Genomic DNA, 12709 nt, shown 5'->3' on the forward strand with positions numbered 1-12709 from the left:
AAAAAAAAAAAAAAAAAAAAAAAAAAAAAAAAAAAAAAAAAAAAAAAAAAAAAAAAAAAAAAAAAAAATCTAATTAAAAGCAAATCTTGATATCTCTGTTAAAAATGTAAAAGAAATTAATGGTAAATAACTAAACTTAATGAGGTTTGAAATTATGATTAAAGGGAAATATTTAAAATAATAAGAAAAGGGAAAATATGGGAAACAGCTAGAGAGAGGAAAAAAAAAGATGGAAAATCCCAGTAACCCAATTGTTAAGCACTCAAACTTGGTTCATTTTTTTGGCTTTTCCCCAAATATGACTTTAAAAACTCACCTAACCTCAAATTCATTCTTGTTTTCTTAAAAAGCTTGGAGACTTTTTTGGGTTAGAAAACGACATTTTTTTCGTATTAATTATCATGTATTTTCGTCTCTATATTCTATTTTTTTAAAATAATTTATATTTGTTTCGAGTTTTGAGACATTCAACCCCTCATTTTAAAAATAATATTTGAATTCTTCACTAAATTTTAAATTATAATTAATTTTTTAGTTTAAAATTTTTGGCTGGATTTTGAATTCCTAATAAATAAAAAAAGAAAGAAATTTGAGAGTAAAAATAAAGTTTGAATTTTTATTAATTCATAACATGACTTCAAGTGTTGTTATGTTAACACGAGCATATCTTCAAATGAGTGATTTTTTTTTTTTTTTGGAGCTTTTTAAAAATAAACCTAAAATTGGAGGACTAAAATGAAATTTGTTAGTATTGACCCACAAAACAGCATCTGATTAGCAAGCAATATAGGGTCATCATAGATGTACATGAACAGAATACATATTATGACTGACCCAATACCTAATCTTCTTGGTATGTTGTCTTCTCCCTTGCAACTCTCTCAATTACCCTTCATTTTCTAAGGCCACCCATTTCTCTGTTCTTCACATTTCATTGCTCCTTTCTTCTTTCTTGTGGTTTCCTTGATGGGCTTTCGCTTTTAGGCTTTTTGAACACCCAAATGAACGCTTTGGATCATTCTACTTCAGTTGCTGGAGAAGAAGAAGAACTTGTTGCTTTTCTTTAGGTATTGTATTGTTTCCATTTTCGCTTCTACTTGATTTTGTGTTTAGTTTTCTGCATTTTGAACTGTTGTATTAGGGGAAAGAAATGTGGGGTTTGAAACCCTTTAATGAATCTACAAATCGTATCTTCCTCATTAATGAAATGTGTCAAATTATTAGATACCATTCTTCATCCACCGGGAAGAAAGGAAACTGAAATCACATGCACTCAGCCTTCTCGGGTACTCTAGGCATTGTTTGATTGTAATGTGCTTAAAAAAATACTCGCAAAGCTTGTCCGAGCTGAACATGCCTACTTTTCTGGCAGGTTTGAAGGAAAAACAACCGCCATCGATCTCCAATTTCTTTGGGGGGTTTTTGCTTGTCGGTTCGTAATCTTATTGTCTAAAGGGGTTGGTTGTATCAGCTGTTTCAAAATCATGTCAAACAAATTGAAAGGGATCTACAAAAGTTTCAAGTACATTTCCCAAATCTTTGGTATTGTTTCTGTTTCTGTTTCTTCTCTCTTTTACACAATTCCCCTCTTAACTTTTGATTTGGGTTTTGATTATTTGGGACTGAATTTTGGGGTTTCAGTGGTGAAAGAACGAGAGATGGAGATTGGGTATCCTACGGATGTGAAGCATGTGGCACATATTGGATGGGATGGCCATTCTGGAACAGCGCCCAGTTGGGTACGTTATTATCATCATCTGATCTCAATATTTTCACTTCTTTGCACAATTTAGCTATCTGGGTCTCTTAAATTCTCCCTTGTTCTGGCAGATGAATGAATTCAAAACAGCACCACAGCATTTATCAGCTGCGTCGTTTGGGGATATTAGTGACAGAATAGATTCTAGTTCTTCTGCTGTTACAGCTCCTACAACATGGTCTTCTCTTGGTACTTTCTTGCCACCCTCCATTGTAGCTTCTCCTTTTCATTTTTGGATCACTTCTTTTTTATAGTAAAGAAATTGCTGTAGAAATGGTACTGAGAATATGTTGGATTGGAAGGAAGGTATTTTGTGTTCGTGGACAAGTGAAAACAGGGGCTTTTCACGGGTTAACCTATGAGATGAACAGATTTTGAAGATTCTTTACCCTATTTGAGAGATTTTGGCTTTTATGTCACGAGATCATCTCTCCTCTGTCTGGGGTAATCCAAAAATGTGATATTAGATCCCATATCGATGGGAGAGGGGAACGAAGCATTTGTTATAAGGGTGTGGAAAACTCTCCCTAGCAAATGTGTTTTAAAACCGTGAGGCTGACGATGATACGTAATGAGCCAAAGCAGACAATGTCTACTAGTGATGGGCTTGAGCCGTTACAAATAGTATCAGAGACAAACACCGAGCGGTGTGTCAATGAGGACGTTGGGGGTCATTAAGGAGAGTGAATTGTGAGATCTCACATCGGTTGGAGAGTGGAACGAAACATTCCTTAAAAGAGTGTGGAAACTTCTCTCTAGTATATGCGTTTTAAAACCGTGAGGCTGATGGCAATACGTAACGAGCCAAAGTGGACAATATTTGCTACCTAGCGGTGGGCTTAGGCGGTTACAATCAATCTTTTCCATCTTTTAATGGTTGAATCTCCCTAACCCATGTTGATAAGCCAATCCACTCCCTAATTTCGTTCGGTTCATCACCAAATTGCTGTCTAAACATGAAGTTACTGGCCTACATGAGATTTACTATTCTATTTCACTTTGTACATTTGACTGTCTATATTTGTTGTCAGAGTTTCATCCTAGAGGTCGCTGTCGTAGTTCTTGGATCTTTGTTGACACTTGAACTAAGTGCTAAATTTGGATAGTCTGTCATCCCAGTTCTGACCAGCCTTTGTGATACTCAAGACATTTTCTTCTTTTTTGGGGTCTCCTTGCTCGACGTTGATAGCCAGTTCATAATTTTCTGTACAGAATTGATGGAATTTGCACATGGCCTGTGATTGTTTGGTTGCTGTGGTGTGTCCATCAAATGAATGCCGAATCATTGCTTATCAAAGATTTTTATTTTCTTTTGTGTACAGATTTTGATCAAGCAATGCTACGCCAACAATCATCAGACTTGTTTGGTGAACTTCCACGCACAGAAATTCCCAACATTCCCACAAAACCAAAGAAAAAAACCAGAAACTTCTCTCCAAAATCTTCTTCAAAATCATCTCGAGCATCAAAGACAAAGCCATCATCCTTCGGCGAGATCAAGATGGTACCCAATTTGCAAGTATAGAACTACCATTATAACTCTCATACTTGTGCAAATGAATAGATAAACAAGTCTAGTCTGCCTTTTTTATCATATCAGGAATGGCGTGCTTTTTTCGACTCCGTTGTATATCAGACGAACAATGAAAAGTAGTAATTTTCGGGTCCTTTTCGCTCCGAAAAGGGAATCTAGTTAGGCATTAGAAGATGTGTAAAAGAATTGATGTTGATGCAATGTCTAAGATGGGTCAAAAGAGAGCATTTTGTTTTGATTTCAAGAAGAAAAGGCCATGCTTGATATGGAAGTGTGCTGCTACTTTGAACAAATGTGTTGTTGTGAGTTCATTTTCTTTGATGGGTCTGGAAAATTTATTAGTGAATGCGCCCATGTTTGGTTCTCTGTAAGCTGTAGCGTTGTGAATCTGTGAGATATTGACAAAAGAGAAGAGGCCATTGCTTCCGTTGAGCTCAGCAACTTCGCCACTCTTCAAGTTACTTCATTAGTTGTGACGTTGCCATCTTCCCCACCACTTGCATTCATTCATTTAATGAAAAAACGACACTATTTTCAGCCCTTTGTGCTGATGTAGGTTTAACAACATATTGGCCGTTTTGGGAGGGGCTAACATGACCCACATCGGTGAACAAAACATTTATTATAAGAGTGTGGAAACTTCTCCTTAGTAGACGCGTTTTAAAAATCGTGAGGCAGATGACCATACATAACGGGTCAAACCAAACAATATTTACTAGCAGTGGACTTGGTCGGTTATAAATGATAGTAGAGCCAGATAGGACGATGGGCTCCTAAAGAGGGTGAATTGTGGGGAGAGGAGAACGAGACATTTCTTATTATAAGGGTGTGGAAACATCTTCTTAATAGACACGTTTTAAAAATCGTGAGACTAACGACACAATATAACATGCCAAAGGAGACAATATTTGCCAGCAGTAGCTTATTTTTACAAAATAAGTGAAGTATAACACTGTCTTTTTTGTTCCAATGAATTGTAGATAAAATTATTGATTTTATTTGAAAATACAAGATGTTTTTTAAACAAAAAAAATTGAAACAAACAAGAATTGATTTCATAGATGATATAGAATTATGGTGCCATTCCATATTATTATAGAATTAAAAAATTGTTAATCAGTTAATAAGTATTTCTAACATCTTTTTTTACTTATGCCCCCCTCTTCCTCTCACTCCCTCTATATAGACGTTCGTTGGGCACAACACGTCTTGAAAAATGTTGCACGTTGCACGTTGCACGTCCATGAGTTGCTGAGAGTTAATAACGAGGGGGACACAGTGTTGAAGTTAGAAGCGAATCGAATAACCCTTTCCAAATAAAGAACTCACATCAATGCACCAATTGATACCGAACTAAATCACTATTTCATAGCTTATAACTTCATCTAATCAACCACTAAAAAGAAACTAAGCCACCAGTACTCACCTGATCTAACTGTTTCATATTTGTTTTAGCAATTATGTAAGGTTTTGGTGGCATTAATGGATGCTGATCAAACCAGTAAACAAACCATAGTGGGCATTGAGCTAAGCAGGTGTGTCTTAATTAGTGTGCTGGGGTGTTGCAGGACAACCCACTTTAAAGCTCGGCTGCACCCAACGCCAGTAGAAATTAAGTTCATTAATATAAAACCAAAACTATAAGGAAAATATTTGCAGGGCATAATTCATTTTATTTAAAACTTTGTAATAAATGAAAATTATTGTTGGTTCACATTATATGTAACACTGCTCACTCAACATTCACTATTTGAATTATTCTTTTTTTTTCCACTTAATAAATAGAATGTTATATATATTTTTTATTATCATTTCTTTTTCCAACATTAAATACCCATTAAGAATGCCTTGTTGCACTGGATAAAAAGTACCTTATATCATTCTATTCTATGGACATAAATTAAGGCCACGTGAGTGTTTTAAATTATTTCCGGGCATTTATTAAGAGTATTATTGTGCGCAACTCGGGCCGTATCCATTTTTTGTAGTTCAGTTTTAGGAATGTTCGTGGGTTGGGACTTTTTTTTTTTAAACCTAACCCAATTGTTCTGATCATAAATCTTTTCAACCCAAACAACTCTGATTAAATATTGAACCTAATTTTAGTTTATAACCCAACCTAAGCGGCACGAGTTGGGTTGGTTTGAGTTGATCATGTTTTCTGAACCCTACCAATCGGTTCAACTACATATCATAACTTATTTTTTTTATAAAAAAAATTGAAGTATAGTCAGACTAAGAGTGATTTAATCCTGTCCGTTAATCTCAAAAACTTAAATAAATAAATAATAAAATTAAAAAGATGTATTTCATTAGGTAGTTTAATGGTTATTAATGGACAAAATCACATTATAAGTGATGAAGAGAAGAAATTAAGAAAGATCTAATAATAATTAACAATAACGTGTAATTACCATAAACGTATGAAATGCATGTTTCACCCTAAAGTATTTATTTATTTATTTATTTTTAATTTATTATAATAAAGAGCTTAATACTTTTTTGGTACCGTTTAACTCAATTAGGTAAAAAGAAGAAATTAGTTAAAATATGTTAATTAGTTAAAATATTTTTTTTTAAAAAAAAGTTACTTTCATGCTTTAAATTATTATTTTTACCACCTGTAAAACCTGTAAATTGAACTCGGTCAAATATTAATTGTCAAACATATCCAATTATAAAACTTTATTATTTGCACACTTATTTTATTTTAGCTCTCAGATATTTAATATTTGTACTCTTCAAATAATTTCCACCCACTTTCAACATATATTCAAATATTAATGGAATAAACGAGGGATATATGAATGAACAGTAACCTCATTCAAGGCAGTAAATATTGAAAGTTAGTATGTATATCAACAAATATTCTTTTTTTCATAGGTTAATCATAGGAACTATAAAATTTAGCATACAAAGCACGGGACCAAATGGCTTGAGTCGAGCCCAAAGAATTGAAGGAACAAATTTAAGAACTTTTGGACAAGGGATTTCTATGTCTTAATGTTTGGTCCTAAGGGCACCAATTCTCTTTGTGAAAGAGAAAGGCGGTACCATGAAGTTATGCATCGACTACGTAGAACTCACTATAAAAAAAAATAGCATCCCCTCCAAATAATAGACTACGTGTTTGATGAATTGTAAGGGAAGTTGGAGAGGAGGATATTCCTAAAATGAGTTTTAGAAGTCGATTTGGGCACGTGAAACAATTTTTATGCTAGGTGAGTACATGGTGAAAATATAGATGTTATAGGAGAAGGTCGGGACCATCGAGAAATGAATGGAAAAGCAGCGGTTTCATCTCTTGTTGGATGTTGATATTTAGTGTGTGTTGATGGCTTCCCAACTGTTTCATCTCTCCTTATTTAGTCCATTTTGGCCATTACTGCTTACACCCACTTCTGAACCTTCTTACCATTATTTATAAAACCCAAATTCAATCATCATTCTCTCTCACAAGAGAAGAGGGTCTTCTTTGCTTTGCTTTTGGCTTCATCACACTCAACCTTCACACCTCGCTCACCACCGCAATGCATCCCAACCAATTCTAACCTCCACACCTCTCTCACTTCCATTTCTCCTCAGGTGATTATTATTCTTCTTCTGTCTAGATATTTGTCTTCTATTACGGTTTATCACATGTGTATTGTTATTTATATATTTTTATAATTTATTTGATTATAAATAGATAAGTCTCGTACCATTTAGATGGATAGATTAAGCAAACATTCTCACTAACAGTCATTTATGTATGTAAAACGTTATTTCTTTAAACTTCTCCTATAATCTTTAACCATCTCTTCTTCAAATACCATTTTTGTTAATTTTACAACAAACCCAGAAATAATTTTTTTGTAGTGGCCTAGTAGGGTCTAGATTTCCCTACAAACAAGAAGTCGGGAGATTTCTCCCTGACAGTTAAATGGGGTCAAGGATAGGGATTCCATTTTCCGTCCCCCACAAAAATAAATAGAAAATTTTGCTCGGATAGACAGGGTCAAGTAGGAAAAAGGCTTATCATATTGTTCCTTTTGAGTGTAAGCTATCTGGTTTTGCTTTTGATTTCTGTAAAGACCTTCTACCAATAGAGATGATAGTACTCCTTATGTTAGGAGGGAGTCTCACATTGGCTAATTAAGAGGGTTGATCACGAGTTTATAAGTAAGAAATGTCATTTCATTCGTATGAGATTTTTTGGAAAAACCAAAAGCAAACACAGAGCCTATACTCAAAGTGTACAATATCATATCAGCGTGGAGGTCGTGATTCCTAACACTACTTATAAATAAACTCAAGGACTACCCTTCGCCCAACAATCCTCAACAGGCTTTTCCATCCCCGTCTCCATGGTTAGGAATCACGACCCTCCACAGTGGTATGATATTGTCCACTTTGAGCATAAAGCTGTCATGACTTTGCTTTGAGATTCCCCAAAATGCCTCACACCAATAGAAATAGTATTCCTCACTTGTAAACCCGTGATCTTCCACTAAATTAACCCATGTGGGACTCACTCTCAATAATCCTCGACACCCACGACCGTAATAAGATTTATTTAATAAGGTCCTTGTTCGAAAGGACAGGGTTGTAAAAATGAAATGTTGTGGTACGAGTATGAATGCGTAATTAATAAAAGAACCCATTTATGGGTGCATCATCTGTGTGCAATAATAACAATAATAATTTAAAGTGGGGTTTGAAGATCAAGAGATTGTAAGAGATGTTGGGAGGGCATGATTATGAAGAACATCATCATCACGAGGAGGATGTTGTTCTCCTGGAGATGACCCAGAAAACCTTCGAAACGGAGCTGGAGAAGTTTGGGGAAGATGATCAGTTGGAGAGCAGCAGCAGATCGGTGAAGGACGCCGCCATGGGAGAGGACGACCCATTTCTTCACAATCACACTAATAAGAGGAAGCGTTACCATCGCCATACTCAGCTTCAAATCCAGGAAATGGAAGCGTAATCATCTTCTTCTTTACACTCTTTTTAATTGCTTCATTGCTTTCATTATCTTCTAATTACCTACCTGCCTCTTTATAATACAATGTTATGCATTAAAAAAGGTTTAATAATTTAATAATTTTTTTCAAAAATAAATTATTGGTTGCTCCGCTAATTTAGAAAATGACCATGAATTTATAGTCTAGGAAGTCCCACGTCAGCTAATTTAAAAAATGATCATGGATTTATAATCTAGGAATACTATTTCTATTGGTGTGAGGCCTTTTAGGGAAACCCGTATCAAAGCCATGAGAGCTCATGCTTCAAGTGACTATATTGGTGTGAGGCCTTTTCGAGAAACCCATAACAAAGCCACGAGAGCTTAGGCTCCAACTGACAATATCATACCATACTGTTCATCTAACCTTAATATCTTTTTAAAATTCATGTTCTAAAACACAAAATTAAAATTTATTTTTTATTTTTTATTTTTTATTTTTTATTTCATCATAATTTTTGTGGTGAGTGTTTACCTTGTTTAAAATTTGAATTTTAAGTCAATTTTAATATATATATATATATTTATTTATTTATTTAAAAACTATTTTCTTTAAATTTCAAATTTTGGATGAAAATTGTTTAAAAAGCAGGTAAAAATTGCTAGAAAATTATAAGTAGACTTAATTTTGAAAATATATATCAAACTATTTTCTTTAAATTTTAAATTTTGGGTTTGGTTTATTAAAATTGTTTAAAAATAGGTAAAAATTGCTTTAAAAAATTATAAATAGAAGTAATATTTATAAATTTAAATTTGTAAAATACAAGAAGAGAAATGAACTGGTTATCAAAAAAAAAAAAAAAAAAAATTAAAATACTTTTTAATAAATTATTTAATCACATGAAGTAATATGTGAAAATCATAAGTTAAAAACGAATTAATTTGAAGATAATTGAATTGAATGTGGAATGTTACAGGTTCTTTAAGGAATGTCCTCACCCAGATGACAAGCAAAGAAAAGAGCTGAGCCGTGAGCTAGGGCTGGATCCCCTCCAAGTCAAGTTCTGGTTTCAAAACAAGCGTACCCAACTCAAGGTCTCATTCTTCTCTGTATTCATTTTAATCATCTTTATTATAATCATCACTGTAATCATCTTTATAATCATCATTATAATCATCATTATCCATCCAAATCAATGGTTTAAGGCTCAACATGAACGCCATGAGAACGCAATCTTGAAGGCTCAAAACGAGAAACTACGAGCAGAGAACATGCGGTACAAGGAAGCTCTAAGCAACACCAGCTGCCCCAATTGCGGCGGCCCTGCCGCTCTCGGCGAGATGTCCTTCGATGACCAACATTTGAGGATCGACAACGCGCAGCTAAGGGACGAGGTAATCTACCTACTACCGTTAGGAATGGTATAATATTGTCCACTTTCAACATAACATAAGCTCTTAGTTTTACTTTGGGCTTCCCAAAAAGCTTCGAGATGTATTTTTAACCCATGATCATTCTCTAAATTAGCTAATCAAGGACTCCCTCTCAATAATCCTCTCCTCGAATAGAATACATTATAAAGCCTTCCTTGAGGCCTATGGAGCCCTCAAACAGCCTACCCTTAATCGAGGCTCGACTCCTTCTTTGGAGTCCTCGAACAAATTACACTTCCTTTGTTTGACACTTGAGTCACTTTTGACTACACCTTTAAGGCTCACAACTTCTTTATTCGACATTTGAGGATTCTATTGAGGGCATAGCTCTTATATCATGTTAGGAATCACGACTCTCTACTATGATATTGTCCACTTTGAGCATAAGTTTTCATGGCTTAACGTCTCGTACCAATGAAGATAATTCCTTACTTATAAATCCATATCATTCCCTTACTTAGCCAGCATGGAACTCCCTCCCAACAATTTTCAACCGCTTTTAATACTTAATTTTATTGGTTTAATGTTCTTTTACCAAACAGATTGAGAGATTAAACTCAGTTGCTAGCAAGTTTGCTGGGAAGCCATGGGCTTCCCATTCTCGCATCCCGCCCTGCGCCCTTGATCTTGGGGTTGGCAGAGCATTGCAGCCGCCCCAAGCAGAGTTCTTAGGGGAAATCTATGGAGTTGGAGACATGTTGAAGTCTGTCACTACTGAAATTGATAAGCCAGTGATCGTTGAGCTTGCTGTTTCAGCCATGGAAGAGCTTTGCAGAATGGCTCACGCAGGTGAACCCTTGTGGGTTCCTGGAGAAAACTCCATGGAAATGCTTAATGAAGATGAGTACCTCAGGACTTACTCTACAGGAATTGGCCCAAGAATTTTGGGGCTCAGCTTTGAAGCTTCAAGAGAAACTTCCATTGTTGCTTTCAATCATTTAAAACTTATCGACATTCTCATGGACGTCGTGAGTACTTTCACCTTTTTACTCTCTTTTTTTACTTACCTATTAGGCATAAAATTTAATTTTTTAAAGTCGCGACGTATATTTCAGAATCAGTGGTCAAACATATTTTGCGGGATTGTTTCGAGAGCATTGACCCTCGAAGTCTTGTCAACGGGAGTCGGTGGCAGCTATAATGGAGCTCTCCACGTCGTATGTTCTCACCCTTTTTTTAAGATTAAATTACAAGTTTGATCGTTTGACTTTCACATTTTGACATGTAAATTGTTGTTTGTGAAGATGACGGCGGAGTTTCAAGTTCCATCTCCTTTAGTTCCGACTCGAGAAAATTACTTTGTGAGATATTGTAAGCAGCAGACAGATCGGAGTTGGGCTGTGGTCGATGTCTCGCTAGACTATTTACGTCCCACTCCAACATCAAGGACTCGAAGAAGACCGTCGGGTTGCTTAATCCAAGAACTTCCCAATGGTTACTCAAAGGTCCGTTTTAGTTCTTTGAATTAAGCTGAATTTAGGCTTTGTTCGATAACTATTTGATTCATAAACGCCAAAATCGATAATGTGATCAGATTATGTGGGTGGAACATGTTGAAGTGGATGATCGAGCGGTACACAATTTGTACAAACGAGTGGTCACTTGTGGGCTTGCCTTCGGCGCCAAACGATGGGTCGCTACGCTTGATCGACAGTGCCAACGCCTGACCAACTCCTCTGCTGCCAATATTCCTGCAGTGGACATATGCGGTAAATGAACCCAACATCATATACTTTGTTAAATTTTTTGGGAAGTGATCTAATTTACTAATAATTTTGTTAAAAGTGGTAACCGGGCAAGAGGGGAGGAGGAGCGTAATGAAGCTAGCAGAGCGAATGGTTAGGAGCTTCTGCAGTGGCGTTGGAGCTGCTTCTGCACACAATTGGACAACATTATCCACAATTGATTCCGACCATGTTCGAGTCATGGCAAGAAAGAGTCTCGACGATCCGGGGCGACCTCCTGGAATTGTTCTAAATGCAGCAACTTCATTCTGGATTCCAATTCCCCCTAATAGGGTCTTCCATTTTCTTCGAGATCAAAACACTCGCAGTCAAGTAAGGCTCCGTTTGATAACTGTTTATTATTTTAGTTCGAACAATGATTATATAAAAGGGTGTTCTTTTTTCCTAGTGGGATGTTCTTTCAAATGGTGGGTTGGTCCAAGAAATGGCTCGCATTGGCAATGATCGCAACCCGGGGAACTGTGTGTCGTTGCTTCGTGTTAACGTAAGTGGGAATTTGTGGTTGTTGTTGATGTTGTTGTTGTTTTTCGTCAATTTCATTTAAATATTATCAAGAACTAAACGTGATTAAACGCATAACAGAGTACAAATTCAAGCCAGAGCAACATGCTGATACTACAAGAGAGTTGCAGCGACATTAGTGGTTGCTACATAACCTATGCACCAGTCGACACCGTCGCTATGAACATGGTGTTGAGCGGCGGAGACCCTGATTACGTTGCTTTGTTGCCGTCCGGATTCGCCATACTGCCTGATGGACCTAGTGGCCCCGATGCGCCAGCGGGAATTCTGGAGTTCGGGTCCGGTGGCTCCTTGTTGACAGTTGCATTTCAGATATTGGTGGATTCAGTGCCAACGGCCAAACTGTCTCTAGGGTCGGTGGCGACGGTGAACAGCCTCATCAAGTGCACGGTCGAGCGGATTAGAGCTGCGGTCATGTGTGAACATCCATGAATTAATAGAGAACCTTTTTTCTTTTTGGGTTTTTTTAAAAGAGTGAGCTAATCGAGATTTCAAAGAGGACAGACGAAAAAAAGTTTGAAAGGTTAAGAGTTATATGATGAAAAAGAAAAGGGAAGGAGTCAAAAACGAACCTTGTGTTATCCTTGCCTTGTGTTTGCAGGCTTGTCATGGTAATGGGTTCGGACATTGACTTCAAGTGCCAAAATGTTTAGTAATAAATTAAGCGTTTTTGTTTCCAAGGTTTTGTAGTTCTAATGGGAGGATTTCTTTTGTTAATTTAATGAACAATTGAAGGTTGTTCTTGGAGAAAAAGCTGAAGAAACTTG

General features: G+C 36.2%; 2 protein-coding genes across 7 annotated transcripts; both read left to right on the forward strand.

The window, feature by feature from the left end:
• Positions 1 to 690: 690 nt before the first annotated feature.
• Positions 691 to 3664, forward strand: LOC111440039 (CRIB domain-containing protein RIC10-like). 6 transcript variants are annotated; one of them, XM_023077416.1, is made up of 7 exons: positions 691 to 853; positions 985 to 1067; positions 1225 to 1286; positions 1373 to 1542; positions 1642 to 1739; positions 1831 to 1948; positions 3082 to 3664. In XM_023077416.1, the coding sequence occupies exons 4-7, from the start codon at positions 1485 to 1487 to the stop codon at positions 3282 to 3284; spliced, it is 477 nt and encodes a 158-aa protein (XP_022933184.1). In that variant the 5' UTR covers positions 691 to 853; positions 985 to 1067; positions 1225 to 1286; positions 1373 to 1484; the 3' UTR covers positions 3285 to 3664. The 6 variants fall into 6 exon arrangements, with proteins under 6 accessions (XP_022933184.1, XP_022933182.1, XP_022933186.1 ...); XM_023077414.1 differs by having other exon boundaries at positions 691 to 1067; XM_023077418.1 differs by having other exon boundaries at positions 691 to 1067; positions 1373 to 1522.
• A 3095-nt stretch (positions 3665 to 6759) lies between these two features.
• LOC111440037 (homeobox-leucine zipper protein MERISTEM L1-like) lies at positions 6760 to 12693 on the forward strand. Its single transcript, XM_023077410.1, has 11 exons — positions 6760 to 6878; positions 7984 to 8258; positions 9219 to 9336; positions 9448 to 9636; positions 10218 to 10643; positions 10731 to 10832; positions 10920 to 11120; positions 11210 to 11384; positions 11461 to 11732; positions 11809 to 11904; positions 12003 to 12693. The coding sequence occupies exons 2-11, from the start codon at positions 8014 to 8016 to the stop codon at positions 12372 to 12374; spliced, it is 2196 nt and encodes a 731-aa protein (XP_022933178.1). The 5' UTR covers positions 6760 to 6878; positions 7984 to 8013; the 3' UTR covers positions 12375 to 12693.
• The last annotated feature ends 16 nt before the right edge of the window (positions 12694 to 12709 follow it).

The sequence above is a fragment of the Cucurbita moschata genome, unplaced genomic scaffold, assembly GCF_002738365.1.
Source record: "Cucurbita moschata cultivar Rifu unplaced genomic scaffold, Cmos_1.0 Cmo_Scf00133, whole genome shotgun sequence".
NCBI lineage: Eukaryota > Viridiplantae > Streptophyta > Magnoliopsida > Cucurbitales > Cucurbitaceae > Cucurbita > Cucurbita moschata.

Coding starts and splice junctions, on each gene's coding strand:
- LOC111440039 (XM_023077414.1), top strand. CDS start 1,485: ATGTCAAACAAATTGAAAGGGATCTACAAAAGTTTCAAGTACATTTCC. Junction 1,543..1,641: donor GTACATTTCCCAAATCTTTG/GTATTGTTTCTG, acceptor TTGGGGTTTCAG/TGGTGAAAGAACGAGAGATG. Junction 1,949..3,081: donor TACAACATGGTCTTCTCTTG/GTACTTTCTTGC, acceptor TTTTGTGTACAG/ATTTTGATCAAGCAATGCTA.
- LOC111440037 (XM_023077410.1), top strand. CDS start 8,014: ATGTTGGGAGGGCATGATTATGAAGAACATCATCATCACGAGGAGGAT. Junction 9,637..10,217: donor ACGCGCAGCTAAGGGACGAG/GTAATCTACCTA, acceptor TTTACCAAACAG/ATTGAGAGATTAAACTCAGT. Junction 11,121..11,209: donor TTCCCAATGGTTACTCAAAG/GTCCGTTTTAGT, acceptor TAATGTGATCAG/ATTATGTGGGTGGAACATGT.